The 16,564-nt window shown below is 32.6% G+C and overlaps 3 protein-coding genes across 7 annotated transcripts in view; all 3 read right to left on the bottom strand.

The window, feature by feature from the left end:
• LOC106759809 (chorismate mutase 2) overlaps positions 1 to 5,765 on the bottom strand; it is a 30,664-nt gene extending 24,899 nt beyond the window's left edge. For 3 of the 4 annotated variants that reach the window (XM_022780892.1, XM_022780894.1, XM_014643152.2), the window contains exon 1: positions 5,155 to 5,765. The gene's annotated coding sequence lies outside the window, so the exon portion shown is untranslated. Of the gene's footprint in view, positions 1 to 3,006; positions 3,820 to 5,154 lie in introns of those variants that run through there. The other variant, XM_022780893.1, reaches the window with a different exon arrangement.
• Positions 5,766 to 7,691: 1,926 nt separating this feature from the next.
• Positions 7,692 to 10,662, bottom strand: LOC106761200 (protein POLAR LOCALIZATION DURING ASYMMETRIC DIVISION AND REDISTRIBUTION). 2 transcript variants are annotated; one of them, XM_014644728.2, is made up of 3 exons: positions 10,018 to 10,662; positions 8,856 to 9,313; positions 7,692 to 8,351 (listed from the first exon to the last, which is right to left on the bottom strand). In XM_014644728.2, exons 1-3 carry the CDS (start codon positions 10,352 to 10,354, stop codon positions 8,010 to 8,012), a joined length of 1,137 nt encoding a protein of 378 aa, XP_014500214.1. In that variant the 5' UTR covers positions 10,355 to 10,662; the 3' UTR covers positions 7,692 to 8,009. The 2 variants fall into 2 exon arrangements, with proteins under 2 accessions (XP_014500214.1, XP_014500213.1); XM_014644727.2 differs by having other exon boundaries at positions 7,750 to 8,351; positions 8,856 to 9,316; positions 10,018 to 10,658.
• A 2,958-nt stretch (positions 10,663 to 13,620) lies between these two features.
• Positions 13,621 to 15,197, bottom strand: LOC106760427 (probable WRKY transcription factor 40). Its single transcript, XM_022780304.1, has 2 exons — positions 15,021 to 15,197; positions 13,621 to 14,082 (listed from the first exon to the last, which is right to left on the bottom strand). The coding sequence occupies exons 1-2, from the start codon at positions 15,138 to 15,140 to the stop codon at positions 13,693 to 13,695; spliced, it is 510 nt and encodes a 169-aa protein (XP_022636025.1). The 5' UTR covers positions 15,141 to 15,197; the 3' UTR covers positions 13,621 to 13,692.
• Positions 15,198 to 16,564: the final 1,367 nt, after the last annotated feature.

Raw genomic sequence — 16,564 nt, 5'->3', positions numbered from 1 at the left:
CACTATTGGTGAGAAATTTACAGCCTCAAGTTTTTCTAATCCATGTTTGGTATTTAACATAGACAGACAAGATGTCTCTGAAATCATTGTGGATAATGAGATGTTAAACATTTCAATCATTCAGTTATAGATACTGCGAGTAGTATACTTTAAATTATTTCATATTATTTATTCAGCTTAATTTAATATTTATATGTCAATGTAGGTATGCAAATCAAGTGATTATAAACATGGGAAAAGCTGAAATCTATAGTTTTCTTGAATCCCAATCAGTACAAAAACTTGGGAATGAAGAGATAGAATGTGAGACTCACATTCGAGATAACATTAAACCATCCCAAAAGAAGATTTATATGGTGTCTTATTATGAAATGTAAGTAAACTCACAAAATTTTGTTTTAGTCTAAAACTAACATCACTAATAAATTCATATATCTTAGGTGTCATTGACAATTGATGCTAATTTGTCCCAGTGATAATATTGTGATGTGATTTTGTTCATTACATAAAAAGCCAAGTGCAGACTTGAAAATTATGGTACAAAGGTATGACATAATTCCAATGTGCATTATTATTTTATTTCATATAATGTATTAATCACTAATGACCTTTCTTTTTAGGGCTATTATGTCTCCTTCATCATTGCACTGGAGTTACCCTAAGATATTTAATACTTAAATCAAACTATTCAAATATTTAAGTTTTAATTTTCAAACAGATTAACTTTTCAAACATCATATTTTAGTGTAATAGGCAAAATGGAAATTATGAATGTGGTTATTATGTCATGCATTGGATGTGGACAATAGCCCGTTATGGTATTGTTGACTCTTGGGAAGAGGTATTAAGTCAATTTAAATAGATATGTTAAATCAATTACTATGTTTGATGATGGTAAAGTTATGTTTCTTTTGTATTTCAAATATTCAAAGACAAAAACACATTGGGCATTAGCATAATTGAAGAAATCCGTAACGAGTGGGCTAAATTCTTATTAAGACTTGTCTTGGATGGTTATTAAGTACTTTGTTTTAGTTTATGTGGAATTTAGACCTCTTTTAGTTGTTTAGTATTATGTTTAGTGTTAACAGAAAGAGATGGATTTACCTGTATCAAAATGATGTTTAGTATTTAGCACTATTAGGTTATTTAGTTACGAAGTTGTTGTCTAAAAACAGTCACTATAAGAAAAAATTGAATTACATACAGCCAAAATTTGTATATAAGACCCAAAATCCGTATATAACACTTGGTTACATACGAACAAAAATACATATATAAAACTAAAGTAGATAAGTTATATACGGATATATATCTGTATATAATTTATATAAGGATTTCTCATATGTAATTATATACGAAAAAATCTGTATGTAGTTATATATGAAAAAATTCGTATATAGAATTGATATGGAACTAAAAATATAATTACATAAGGAAACATCCGTATGTAACCTTATGATTTTATAAACAAAAAAAAAAGATTATCCTAATTTTCTATTCCTTTTGCTACCCATAATCTGGGAATAAAACAGATGATACAACCTACGTTTTAGTAGTTGATCAATGAATAGCAAAATGCTATAAAAAGAGTACACCTTATCATTATAGTAGAGTGTATGAAAAACAGAGTTACATACAAAAGACAAATTTATATTTCGAATTTCTCTTATGGGTAAATTTATCTTTTGTAGGAAACTTTGTTTTCTTTTCGATACGTTCTACTACCTGTTTAATTTTTTATTTTTTTCATTTTCTGACTTGAAATGATGATCCAAAATCAACATTGGTTAAGTTTGGCATCTTCATTTTCCTACTAGTCCAATTATGGCCCAACATAGAAATGATGTTGCAATCGGAGTCGCGACGAGCGACGATCCAAGAAAAGAAACGTTTTGGAAAAGAGTTTGGAGTTGCCACCATAGTAGGGAGTCGGTTACTTGTAGGAAATGTATGAACACCCTACAACGCCTGCCCGAAGGCAGTACCTTTGATTACAAAAAATTTAACTATCCCCAAAAGACACTATAAAGACACAATATATTTTTTAGTTTTTTAGGAAATTATTGAGAAAATTTATTTGGAAAAGATTTGGATTTTTGGAAAGTGAACCTGACAAAGACTAGCCTTGCTCCTACGTATCTCCACTTTTGATGGAGAATCAAGGATCATGTAGTTCTGGCTGAAACATTGTTTATTGTTTAAAAATATGAATGTTTTATATTTTTGATATTTTTACGTAAGAAAGAGAAAAAGTTTTTTAGCACAAGTACGATACGAGCGATGACACATGTGCTTAACCTTTAAAACATTATTTATTTATTTTTTTAGAACAGAAGAAAAAAAATGTTTTAGCATAAGGATGATGCGAGAGATCACACATCTGCTTAAACCTTTAAATCATTTTTTATTCATCTTTTAGAAAAGAAGAAGAAAAGGTTTGAACACAAAAACGAGCGATCACACTTGTGTTTAAACCTTTAAAACATTTTTTATTTATTTTTTAGAAGAGAAGAAGAAAATATTTTAGCACAAGAAAGATGTGAACCATCAAATGTGAACTTAAACCTTTAAAACATTTTTTTGTATTTTTTTTTTAATATTTTTTTGAATTTTTTTATTACTTTTTCTCAATATAAAAATATAATAATATTTAAGTGAATAAGTAGATAAAAGTCTAAAATATATAACGTGCGGGAAGAACTAGTAACTATGAACTACACTAAAGAAAGCTAGGCAAGTATATAAACATATAATAAAAACAGGGTGCACTAAGTAAGTAAAGCAAATAATAAAAAAGTTTGCAGAAATGGAAATGGGCCTAAGAGCAAAAAACACACAAAAAGGGTACGGGGTGTCGAGATGAAAAATAGGGGTGCGGATGAGAATAGGGACTCGAGGCCCAGCTGGAAAAGCAATGGGGGTGCCCAAGTGAGAAACGGGGGTGCAAAGGAGAAAAGGTTTTTATGATATGTTTTATAAGAAAAAAAAGTAAAAGAACTGAACCTGGCCCAAGGCTTCTCTCAGAAATTAGGGGCTCTTTCCCTAGCCTCTCACTCACGCACATGCAGATCAAGAGACACCTGGACTCCTCTTCCAAACGCAGCCCAGGGATTGATGCGCCTCCTCCGCCTGCACGCTGCCACCAGCGGCTCCGACCGACCCGACTCGCCCCTCTCCCCTCTTACGCCGGACCACCACAGTGAGCAACCACCGTGTCTCCGGAAGTCAACGCGAACTCTAGTCGCACAGCCACGGCAACCACCACGCGAATCTCCTCTTTTATTCTCAATTACACTCTAATCTATTATACACTCATTCTATTTTGGGTTGGAATCTCACATTCATGAGATTTTACATGTTTTCACTCTCAAGCTGTTGTTTTCTTTTTTAATAGAGTTTCATTTGTTTCTCGGATTTGTTCCGGCGTTGACGGGGAATGGAGGAAACAGAATAGCTGAAGCGGTTTGGTTTTCGGCTTGTTGGGAGAAAAAAATCTACTGTTTCATGTCTGGCTTGTTTTATGTTTTGCTTTCTTTTTCACGTGAGAATTGATATGAAAGGAAGAATCTGATTATAGCTTGAGTATGAACTTTTAAGTCTTTCTTCTTATGATATGTGTTTCTCTGGGCGGAAGCAGAAGGTATAGATGTTGGGGGAATTTAGCTATCCTCTATTGTCAATTAGGATCATCCAGGCTTGCTTTCTGAATCATCCAGGCATACCCCTTAGGATCTCCGCTTTGTCTTTTTCTTTTCTTTGCGTTTAAAGTAGATAAATATTTTAAAAAAAGGAAAAATAAAAATAAAAATAAAGTAAAGAGTGAAATAATAAAAACAAACAAATTAATAAATAAATAAATAAATAAGGTGTAGAGATGTCTAAATAAATAAAAATATATATATAATAGCAGATTAAGGAGTGTAAAAACGACAATAGTGGAAAGGAGTGTAAAAACGACAATAGGGGTGTGCAAACCTAGGGCCTAAACCCAATCGAAAAGAGGTGCGACTCAGCACGGATGCAAAAAAGGTTTTGTTTTTTTTTTTTACATGGCCCAGCAATGGACCAGGCGCCACTCTCTCCCAAGTTCAGAAAATAGGGGTCCTATCAGATTACCCCATTCAACCATTTTGTGCATTCAGGACCAAGATACCCTGATCTCATCCTCTGAGAGGGAAAACCTAGAGAGGCCTCCACTTCCGCCACTCGCCACGCACTCCGCCTCAACCAAGCCGGCCACCGCAAGCCGAGAGCCAGGGCGTCGCCAGTGCCTACGCCGGAAGAGCCACCGCCCTTCACACCAGACCACCATTTCGCCCCCTCGTCTTCGCGCGAACGCAACTCCAACTCTGAGATCTCACCGCTTCCATCTGACCAGCCACTGTGAAGGCCTCTATGCTTGGTCCACTGCGTCGCCGGCGACACCAAGTGCCACCGGAGCCACCGCCGGCCGCGGTGCCATCACGTCCTCTCTCACTTTTCGCGCGAGAGAAAAAAAACCTCGTTCCTCCGCGATGCATCCTCGCCGCTGCCGGTGAGGGCAATGCTGCCGCCGCTTGCCGCCAGGAACTTCGCCGGCCACGGCGCCGAGCTCCCCTCCCCTCTCCATTACGTCTCGCACCTGAGAGGGCAGTTTCCATAAAAGAGTTCAATAAAAGTCTCGACATCTCCTCCACCAATATTGCATTATGGCCAATCTGATCATACTGTTGACGCTTTTCCTCATCCTTCAAAACCTCATATGCCATTGAAATTTCTTTTCAGCTTCAGGATCAGCTTTATTTGTGTCTGGATGGAGCTTCTGGGCAAGGCCATAGTATGCTTTCCTTATTTCATAAGAGCTTGCATTCTTACAAGACTCAGGAAAACTAAACAAGCACCAAGGAAATGAATCTGGTTTTTTGTTGTTGGTTTCATTTGACGCAGAGGATTCAACTCCTCTGTTGATGATTGGGGGGTTTGGGTTTTATGATTATTTCATATTTTTTGGATAATTATTTTATGATGGTTTGTTAAACTCAGTCGGTGATGGAGAAAGGGAAAAATAGCACAGCAACCATACGAGCAACAACAAACAGGAAACGAGGTATACAATGCAGCAGGCCTACTAGATTATAGCATGACAACACTAACGAGCAAGGTGATACTTACCTCTCGAAGCTTCGTTTGCTATTGTCAGTTTCCTGTGCCTCAAATGGATTCCCTTTTTTATTGCTAGCTTTACTTTTTCTTCTCTATTGTAAGTGAATGGCAGTTGCAGATGATGGTTGAGAGTGGAGAGTCTTCAGTGTAGGAGGATTTGAAGATGATTATGGTGGTGAGGTGCAAAAGAGAAAATGGGGGCAAGGAGAAGGTATTGAAGGAATGGAATTGAGGAAGGAACTTTGGCCTGGTGTGTAGTTTGGAAAGCGTGGAGTTGAAGGAGAGGGAAAGGAAAATGTGTAGAGAATATGACGAGTGTTGTGTTGTGTGTCCCCGAGAGAGAGCCCCAGAGATCAATTGGAAGAATTCGGAAAAGAGACAGAAAAACTGGGAAGATGCAGAGCGTGGTGTGGGTGGTTACGGGTGTGTCGATGATGATCATAGGAATGGAGAGCTGTAAGAGCGTGGTCTCCTTCCTTTGATTCCAAAACCGTTTTCTGCCAATTTTGCAACGTCTCTGCCACCATCCTCTCGCGTGTCCTTTCTCCAGACAAAACCATTTTTTTTTTCTTTTCTTTTCTTTTTTTTTCACAAACGACAAAACAAGCTTTTTGTTCTGTTTTTTTTATTAATTATATTAAAGAAAACAAAAAATAAAAAAGGTAAAAATGAAAAAAAAAACAAAAGTTATAAATTATAAAAGGAAAAGTAAATAATAGATATATAAAAAAAGATAAAATAATATAAAATAAGATAAAGTAAATAAATAAAAAAAGGCAATAAAAATAAAGAAAATGAAAATAAGTAAGTAAATATTAAAAACATGTGACAACAAAATGCAATAAAGCCAAAAAAAAATCGACAACTATGTTTATGTTTTCTTCTTGTAAATCCTTGTAACTCTTTTTCTTCGCCTTAAACTTCAATTCTTTTTTTCAGTGGTATTGGAGAATGAGGTATTCTGCTTCGTAAGTGCAAAAGAGCTACGGTAATGAGAGTGGACTCTGGTAGATGGTGGAGGTGAGGAAAGGTCAAGCGATGTGTGACTAGGCTCTGGCAATGAAGTGTGTTTGATGGAAGAAAAAAAAAAGAATGGTGATCAAGGGAAAGGAAAAGCAACCCCTGACTTAGGATCATCTTCTGTTTTTTCCCTCTTTTGCTTTTTGTAACCTCTCCATGACTGGACCTGGATCAGTTTGGTCAAAGCCATCCTTACTCCATTTCCTCTTTGATGTATAATCAGAGACAAGTTCACAGGGCTCTTCCCCGAAAGTGGAATGAAATTGATTGCGGGTAGACATGGCTGCATGCACTGTCATTGTATGTGTAAGCATTGCTGTGGCATATTACAGGAGGGAAAGACCCGATCATGTTTATCTCGACTGAAGTGAGGGAAGGCACAAGTTTTTCTTTTTTGGCCAAACCCTCTGCACTGCTAAAAAGTTCTCCCAACTGTTTCCTCTTTTGATCATTTCTTTTGATCATTTGACCGAGCTCTTACCGGCAAAACCAAAACGCAAAGTATTGTCGCTGCCATAGTTGTCGCATGCTGACTATATTTTCATTTTAATTTTTTTTTTCTTTTCTTTTCAACTATGTTTATTAATCATGTTAAAGCAAAAACTAAAACTAAAAAGTATAAAAAAATTTAAAAAACTTAACTGAAAAATTATAAACGGGGAAATAAAAATAAATAAATAAAGTAAACCAAAAAAAAGGGTCGTGATGAAGCAATTTGACGCCCCGAAAAAGCTCCTCTCTCCAGCTCTGCATTTTGGAAGATAGGGGCATATCCCCTGGGATTTTTTCTGTCTTTATTTTGTCTTTTTCTTTCTTCTAATTTGGTTCCGTTGGCTAAAGCCATTCAAACACTCTTTCTCCCTTTGATGTATCATTACTGATCTGCGAAGGGATTTTTAGCAAGAGGAAGAAAGACTTTTTCTTGTAGGCACTGCACTGCTATATTTTAAGCATTACTGAGTAATGGTGCAGGGCCTATGGTGGACTTTTGCGTTTTTCTTTTTCTTTTTTTCTTTTTCTGTAAAAAATATATATACGCATATATAGTATATTTAAAAATATTTTTCTCTTTTCTTTTCTCTTTCAAATTTATATTACTATGATGGTTGTTGTGACTCTTTTTTATTTTTATTTATTACTTTAATAATTGTAAAATTAGAAAAAATTATTGCTAAATTAAATAAAAAAGATATGACTTTAAATGAGTGAGAAAGTGGATCATGATTTGTGAATCTGTGTTGAAAATTTTAATCTACCAATTTGTTTTAGTCTAGCTCGTCTATCATGCCAAATTAATGTTAAAGGCGTGTGCAAACCTAATACATTTTTGAAATTAAAAATTAAAATATAAAAAATTTAGAACATTAATTTTGTGATATAAAATAAACTTATTACGGTACTGCCTCAACTATTTCAGAATATTTTAGTTAAAATCTAAGCTTTAGTAATTAAATGACAAATACCCTCCAATAAATGAGATGAGACAGTCTACGAAATGCGACAGGAGTCAAAAGCTAGAGTTTTGTTACATCAAACAGATTTCAATATCTTCCAGTTCCCAACCTAAATCTTTACACAAGAAAAATAAATAATAAATAGTGCTCAGTGCTAACACATCTGGTGTAGTAATGGAAAATAATTTTAATTCACTTCAATTTGAATTCTACTATTGGTAGTTCCCAAACCTATTTAAAACAATTCTGCAAACCATTATTATTAACTGTAGAGGGCTAAACCAAAATTTTGAAGAAAAAAGAGAGTCATATGTACATATAACAGTGGGTGATTAAATTGTACTATTCAACAATATTATGGTTGCTTAATTGACTGCACACTGATACAAACTATCCTACAAATTTACTCAAATTTACAGCAATCTCAGGATCGAGTGGAAAAGTAAACCGAGAAGTTTCTGGAACGTGTTGTGAGAGAAGTCGTGCGGTGTCTTTCCACCAAGTAGCCTCTATCTCTTTCTTGATAAGCTTTTGCGTTGTACATTCTAACCCATACTCCAGCTCTGTTATCCGTTCTTCCAGTCTTGCTTCAAGCAGTTCATGCAACCTTCTCTCCAATTCAATTGGAGAAACTCCAAATGATACGTCATAACTTGCTCCTATAGGTTCCATTGTTATTTCACCAAAACTTGAGCTATGGCTGCTTTTTGAACTACAGTCCTTAACAGTAACCTGCAAGTTCCTCTTTTCAGCCATTCTCGAATATATAATATAACCAATGACTCAAGCACAAGGTAACACAACAAGTATTTACAACCTGCAAAAAAGGGACAAGCACACAAAAATTTGCAGCTCATAACTGCAAAACTTGTATAAATTTCTTTTGTTCTTCTACCAAGAGTAGCCTCGTTATCTAGAAAGGTATTTGGTAGTTAAAGGGCTTTTCAGAGAAGCTTCATCTTGATGTTGCCATTCAACTAATTAAAGAGATTATTCTCAAATTGATATTTGAAAGGTTCGTGTGTCTAATAGGTTGTACTGACCATGTAATAGTTTCCTTTCAATGCGTTGGTTGACACATACCTCAAAGAAACAATAGAAGTAATGACTTGATTGGGATCTAACTGCACAAAATTTACTCCCTTCTTGATTAATTATAAATCAATCAAACAAAGCTGTTCAATGTCAGCATCAGGAAAAGGTAATTAGGAGGAAGCAAACTATGAAACAATCTACCTTGACTCCCTCGTGCTTTGCATCTTCGAATTCAGTTTCTCCATCCAAATACAGCTGCAACCTCTGTAACTCAATTTCAAATTCTGCCTGGAGATCATTTATTTCTTCTGCACATTCACCTTGTTCACTTATGTCATATTCTAGAAAATTATTGGGAACCATATTTCGTTTTGACTCTGGTTGAACATACTGTGTTTGTGAATGAATAGAAATGTGACTATCAGAGCTGGAAACTTCTTGAATATCAGTTATGGAAAGGGCAAGAGCGTCATTCTGTTTCAACGGCTTAAGAAGCGCATCTTTCCGCTGTAGTTCATCTTTCATGTTTTGAAGGAGCACCTCCATTTCTTTCCGCAGCTCAACCATCTTACCTAGCTCATTTTTACTTGCTGCAAGGAGATACAGCAAGCCACAACCAACTCCTAGCTTAAAAGATGTATCACTCTCATGTAACCGTCCTGCTGTAGAACATCAACAACGTCGTATAGTTAACAACAATGACCGGAAAAATAACAAAAGGAAAGCTGCAGAACTGTGAAGAGAATGAAAGGAACAAAGCCAATGAATAAGTAAAAGTATAAAACTAATTTGCCTTTTTCATCTCTGACAGAAAAAAAAAAAAAAAAAAGCATAACTTGTTCATATATCTTTAGAATTGATATTCAAAAAAACAAAAAGTCAGTTCAGAATTTCAGCTGTAAAAAGAAAATCTTAAACCCTAAACGGTGTGGAAAGACACGTACAAAGCTAGTAATTGCTGAACCTGGAATTATATTATATACAATTATACAAAGTGATGTATGCATATAACAGTATTTGGAAGAGAACAGATTTCAAACTTCAAATGAACATAAACAATGGTTTTCACGCAGAATCTCGATATAATATTGAAAACCATTGTGTTTACGAATTGTGATATGACTCGTTATAATGCAATTTCAAACGAACGGAATTCAACCTTGCAGTGTAACGAACCATGTAGGAATCCATAAACATACAATTTACAATATTAACCACGGTCACAGTAATACAACTAAGGACTAATTAGGAAATAAAACCCAACGGTAAAACCACTAGCGAAGCATCATCAAAGGAATTAAGCACACAAAGTAACATTTACGTATATTTCGAAGCCAATACTATGAAATTAACAACAAATTACCAGGGTTCTCGATAGAATCATCGCTTCCTTTGAGTTCATTTGTCGGCGCCGGCGCCGTGTTCAATTCACCAGTCTCATTCTGCCGGCGTTGCTGAAGTCGAAACCCCTTGGCCGGCCTCAGCGGCGCCAGCAACGACTCAACGAGTCTGAGAGGCGAAAAGCATTTCTTCGTCGACGTTTCTCGGAAGGCGTCCATGCAATCGACGCCGTCGTGATCTTGATCGGCAAGAAGAATATCAGCAATTCGTAACCGACGGGGGAGAGAGTGCGAGTGAACGACGGGATTAAATTTAAGATTTGGGGATTTTAAGAAGAGATGTTTCTGTTTCGTTGACATTAAATTGGTTGATGATAACGAACGATTCAACTTCAAAGTTCAATCCAGAATCCCTCTATTTTGGATTTTGGATTTTGGAGGGAACTTAGGTTTTCCTTCATTATACTTCTTCTTTATCTCCACTCTGCATTATACTTATCTCTTAATTATTAATAGCTTTTTACTGTTTACTCTGAACATTGTTTATTCTGAACATTAAGACTATACTGTAATAACAATAGTAATATTTTTCTATTTCATTAAATTGCATTGAATTTTTTAACCTATGACTTATTATTTATCCAACAACATCAAATATGCTAAACATATTTTACTACACACTTTACCCACCATTCCAGACAACCTGCTTCCTAATACGCTCTTTGTTTTGGCTCTATATAAACGCTAATGGACATTGGTTTAGGTATTATTAAGAGGTTTTGTTAGAAATTAAGAAAAAGAAAATGACGTATTGGTGGTTGTGGTTAGCTAGCAATATAAATATCAATAAATAAATGAAATGGCCAATCACTATTTTCGTGTGAAAAATACTTTTGTATGAATTATTCCATTTTCCTTTGCGTTAGTTGACGAAAATACAATATTTTTTTTATATAATAGTATTATCATAAACATCCTTATACTACATGTTTCATGGGTCCCATAGACGTTGCAAACGTCCAAGGTAACTCTCATAATAATTGTATAAAAAAAATAAGCGACTGAAAAAGAAATTTGAATAAAAAAATACGTCAAACCAATAATTACAAAACACTTTGCCTGATTCGTGGTGTTATCAGTGTTCTTAGCTGTTGGCATATAGTTGTTTTTTTATTAGAAAAAAAAAAACGTTACTTTAGATTAGAATGAACACGATTTTAGAAATTACTTTTACCATTCTTTAATTATTATTAAAATTTCATCTTAATAATTTACATGATAAAAAAAATATTTTATGACATTATATGGTTTTTTTTTTATCAGTGGGAAAGGAGCAGAAAAATCAAGAGAATTAGAATCTAACGAACATTAGTAATTGGATATCACGAAGCAAAAGAGTTATATAATAAGTACATTTGTTTGATTTTTCATAATATATTAAAAATTTTAAAAGTATGCATAAGTATCTTATTAATAGAAAATAATAATGCATTATTTAATTGGACTATGCGCTTAAAACTAATATTGCAATCTTAATTTTAAGTTTTAGTTATTATTTTAAATGCTTATATTTTAAGTTAAACTACCTTTAGTTAGTGATAAGAAATTAACCAATACTAAAATGTGTTAGCTGTCAAAATATAACAGTATTTACAAATATTAAAATCAGATAAGGTTATATTTAGAAAACTTAAAACATGTTAAGATCTTTTAATAGACATATTAATATATATGGACATTCATAAAATTTATGAATATTTACTTAATGCATGTGTAAACAAGGTTATTACGTGTTTGAATTATCCTTTCGTTTCATTTATACAAAGAAAGAAAAAGGAACCCTAGCTTAACTATGTCTTTACATTATATTATCACTTAGGTTTTAAATTTAACAAAACATAATTATTCTCAAAATTTATAATTTATACTATCCACTAATCTCCTTGTTAATATCAACTTTAACAGGACCTTTTTTTTCTTTTTTTAATTTTAGAAGTTAAAATTACTTTAGTTTTTCTCCTTTCGTAATTTTAGAAATTAAAATTATTTTAGTTTTTTTCTCTTTATAGTTTTAGAAATTAATTTTGAAAAAATGAGCCCTGCAATTTTATTTCATCCCAAAGGTATTAATCTCAAATAGATTTAATATATTTATGATATTTAAAAGGTACAACCAATAAAAATTCTAGAGACAATTAAATAATAATTGATTTTAATTTTTTTAAAATAATTCATTATATGCTAATTTTATTTAGACAATACCAATTATAAATTAATATTTCCGTGACTCTTTTTCTGTAATCAAATGGCCCCACATCGAAATGAAAACCTGATCAATTAAAAGTCCCGTGACTTTCATTTATTGTTCTCATCAGAAATAATACGGTGCCATACATTCTACGCACCCACTTACCGTGTTCTTTTTTGTCGACAAATATTAAAGATAGAATTCAACCTATCATTTTTTATATATTTTTTTTCAAAATCTTCGTATTATTTTTATATTTTTTAAAATATTAGTAAAAGTAAAACTAAAAGAGTTGAATATATAATCTCTTTCGTTTTTCTTCTCAACTTTTACCATTAAGCTACTAACCTAAAATTCAGCTAATATGGAAAGTAAAAACATATAAATCACTTCATTACATCCACATTTGCATAAAAGTATCCGTAATTCTGGGGTTCGGAATTTTCGGTTGAGTTTCATTCATGTATTGTATTGTTATTATGGTAAACTCTTAAAATATATGAAAATAATTTTCGAAACATCAAAATTATTATCCTGTTTTGAAGATGTAGAAAAAAAACATTAAAAAACCAGAGAGGTATAATTGAAGTTCCTTGCCAACCAAAGTCATAGTAAGTTTAAATATATTTTTTTCTTAATTTTTAATAAAAATTAAAATTAGTTATTTTTTAAACTTTGATCTAATTTAATTTTTTAATTTTTAAAAATATTTAAATTTTATTTTTTAATTACTTTTATTTAAGATTTGTTGAGGTCGAACTATCCCAACACCTATATAATTTGTATTCTAAGTCGTCCGGTTTTCTTAATAGTCTTCACGAACACCATTCGGTCTCAATCTCAGATCTTTCTTTCGAGTGAATTCCCTGCTCAAGTCAGCACAGAGTAGTAATAAATGTACAACGAATGCACACAAAAGAATCCATTACTTCACCATTGGCCTGTATTTATAGTTTTCTGTTATGGGTCTGTGATTAGCGATTTTTTAATCTCGGTCCAATCACGACCCACTATTATTAATCATGGTTTACCCTAATACTCGTGAGGTCAAGTCTTACGCCGTTCGTACAAACCGAACACCCCATGTTTCTAGTGTGAGCTGTCTGACAACTATCGCACGGACTTGGAGCGTCACGATCGTGTGAGTCGTTCGGTCTCTCTGGACCCTAGTACAATAATAATATTTGAATTGTTTAAACAATTTGACACATTTTTATTACAATATTAATTTAGAGATTAAAAACTAAATTAATTAAAAATTAAAAAAATAATTTTTAATAAAACTTGAAAAAATAAAAAATATATTTAATATTTATAATAACAAGTAACATTATCTATAAAAAAAAACACTAAAAAAATCTAAATCTCCACTCTTGTGTTGTGCATGTAGTAGAAAGCGAGAGAGGGATTGTTGGTGTTTTCCTTGAAACACCAATTTGCTTAGGTGAATTCACTTAGACAAATCCGATTGAGGAAGACCCAAACTCAGGTTAAGACCCACTTGCTCACTCTGGCTATTGATGGAGAGAACAACTGCTTCAGCTAATGGTGCAATGAAGTTAGGATCTTTTAGCAGAGAACTTATACATTCCAGAGCTTTCATGTTACTGCCACCGTCCTTCTGCTGTTTATCTGTTACATCTGTCGGAACACGATTGCATAGACAAAGGTCGATGTTGATGTCGTTTGATATGTTTGTCATAGGTAAATCGTTATCCATTATTGAGGCTTCGGGTGTAACCGATGATGGCTTGAATAAATCACGAAAAGGAAAACCGTGGTTATGCTTTCCTTCGTAAGTTGCAACAACGATAGACTTATCCTGTATGCTTCTTTGCACCTATCACATATAATTGCAGAAAAGTTATAGTTTATTATTACACCACTACTTTGGCTTATAGAATAACAAATATCAAGAACCATGGAGCAATAGAAAAACTATAATTTGTTTGGGTAGAAAGTTTTAAGTAATTTATTTTTATAAAAAAAAAATGAAATGCTTTATAATGGAATTTAACAAAAACAAATTAAAATTCTAGCTAAATTTTAGAAAAATAATTAAATTTATTGAATCTTTTCTTATTATTCCTTCTTTAACTCGATTTTGATTCGGACGTCGTGAACTTAACTAAAATATAGGCATTGTAGAAATTATTACTTTTCGGGAAATATTGATTGTAATTTTTGTTTTGATAATTATACAATTTATTTTTTAGTTAAATTAGAAGGATTAACTTCTTTTTAGCCTATGATTATTTTTATTCGATATTAATTAATATTAAATATGACTTTCTCGACCAAAAGACTACTCCTTATGAATGTAAACCAGATCTTTTTTATTGACATTAGTCATGATTATTTTTTTAATATGTGCATTAATTATTTTTTCTATCATCAATGCTAATGATATAATTAATCAATAAGATTTTTTTTCTTATGTTAATTTGAAAATAGTTTAGCCAAAATTAACTCTCTTTTTCTTTTAACAATTTCAATTGAATATATATTTTTTCAGTCAATATCAATCAAAAAATCAACAAAATGAACTCAACCCAACATCACAAAAATAACCTTGTGAATATAAATAATTGAAGTTAACACCAACTTAATGTTAGTAGAAAAAAGGGTTTGTGAACTAAGAAAACATTAATATTAACATTTTTGAATTATCAATAATTATTTTTATTTAATTATATGGATATATGTTATTAAAAATATAAATTAATAAATTCAAATTCTTTATCTAAACAAAGTACATATGTATATTTATATATATACCTTTTTCTTGACGGGGCATGTAGGAGCCAATGCGCACTTGTAATAAGCTCTGGGTGAAGGATTATCTTTCGTTGTCTTCTTCTGCCCATATTTCTTCCACTCATAACCATCTTTTACCATCTATATCCAAAACCAATTCATTTTAACTTCATCAATTATATATTTCAGCATTAACACAATTAATTAATGAGCATACCAAACTATTGTCGTTCGGGTGGATTTTAACAAAGATTTGCGATGCCTTTTGTGCTGTGGAAAACTCACTTTGGCCAGAATTGCTACCTTCTGCATTGTTGATATATAAGTTGAAGCTTCTGGCATTTCTTGCTCATAATTTCCAGCATCATTCGTAGAGTACGATTCTGCTCTTTCATACGTTGCACCTTTGCTTCAAGCATTTCCACCTAAAACAGTTAAGATTTGCATACAAAAACATTTGAATAATGTGAGTGTGTATTTAGAATCAAAGCATTGCACACAAAACATTCGTGTAAGCAAAGGAGAAACCAAACTGGTTTAGCTACCTTTTCAGCCATTATGGAAATGTGAAGTTGAAGAAAGAAGAAACAAAGATTCAATTATAAGCAGATATGTTGAAAGGTGTGGAAGAACTTCAACTCATTCGTGTATATATGGTGTGGATATGCTTCGGTTTTCGGGATGGTATTATTATTCTCAAATCTTTTTCCTTAAAAAAATGTATATGCAGCAGAGTTGGATCTAAATTCCTTGTGTTCACAATAGAATAGGATTACCGTGAACAATGATTTCTGATTCTAAAACGTATTTCAACATGCATGCTTCAAACACATGACGTAGGTTCACATTTTCCTCTTCCGAGGTAATGCACATAAGAAAATTATTATGTTGTGTCAATCTTTACTTGATTGCAATGCATTATTTGAAGTTAGAATTATGGGCACGGCCAGATTCCATTCAAACTATTCTTCCAGAATCATTGATGACATGTGAAACAAACTGTATCAACTTAATAATTGACATATATTCAACTCATTCTTGAAATCATCATAAGTTCAAAAATTCATCTAGTAGGGAAACATAGGTTATGCACAGTCCTAGTAACACACCATTTTTTTAAAGAATTGACAACGAAAATAGAAAGTATAATGAAAAGCAGACAGAGAGAAATGAAGTCCCTCAATACGACCAAATGAAAACTATTTCCATACTAGAAGATAAATTTGACCAACTTATCCGCGCTTCCGATGATCAAGCCTCCTATCATTTCACACGTTTGTTTCTCAATTACAATAATATATTCACATATTTAATGTAAGGTTAACTATGTTTGTAAATTATAACTTTTTTATTTTTTTAATATATCTTGATTTTTAAACTTTAAAAATAAATAAATAAAATTATTTTTTGACTTATTAAATCATATTTCATGTTGATATTTAAATTAAAATATATCAAAATGATACAAACAATTTAAATATTATTTTAAATTATATTTAATTAAAAAATATTTAATACGATTAGATTTAAAAAGTTATTTTAAAAAAAATGTAATGTGTATTGAT

This window comes from Vigna radiata, chromosome 5 (genome assembly GCF_000741045.1).
Source record: "Vigna radiata var. radiata cultivar VC1973A chromosome 5, Vradiata_ver6, whole genome shotgun sequence".
Classification (NCBI taxonomy): domain Eukaryota; kingdom Viridiplantae; phylum Streptophyta; class Magnoliopsida; order Fabales; family Fabaceae; genus Vigna; species Vigna radiata.
Note: the sequence above shows the minus strand (reverse complement) of the source record. Positions and strands in the feature narration are given on the sequence as shown.

Bases quoted from the DNA above. Each gene is read 5' to 3' on its own strand.
- LOC106761200 (XM_014644727.2), bottom strand. From the start codon at position 10,354: ATGTCAACGAAACAGAAACATCTCTTCTTAAAATCCCCAAATCTTAAA. The intron at 9,317-10,017 runs GTAATTTGTTGT...GATGTTCTACAG, and splicing joins TGATTCTATCGAGAACCCTG to CAGGACGGTTACATGAGAGT. The intron at 8,352-8,855 runs GTAGATTGTTTC...AGGAACTTGCAG, and splicing joins CAAAGCACGAGGGAGTCAAG to GTTACTGTTAAGGACTGTAG.
- LOC106760427 (XM_022780304.1), bottom strand. From the start codon at position 15,140: ATGGTAAAAGATGGTTATGAGTGGAAGAAATATGGGCAGAAGAAGACA. The intron at 14,083-15,020 runs GTATATATATAA...TATATGTGATAG, and splicing joins CATGCCCCGTCAAGAAAAAG to GTGCAAAGAAGCATACAGGA.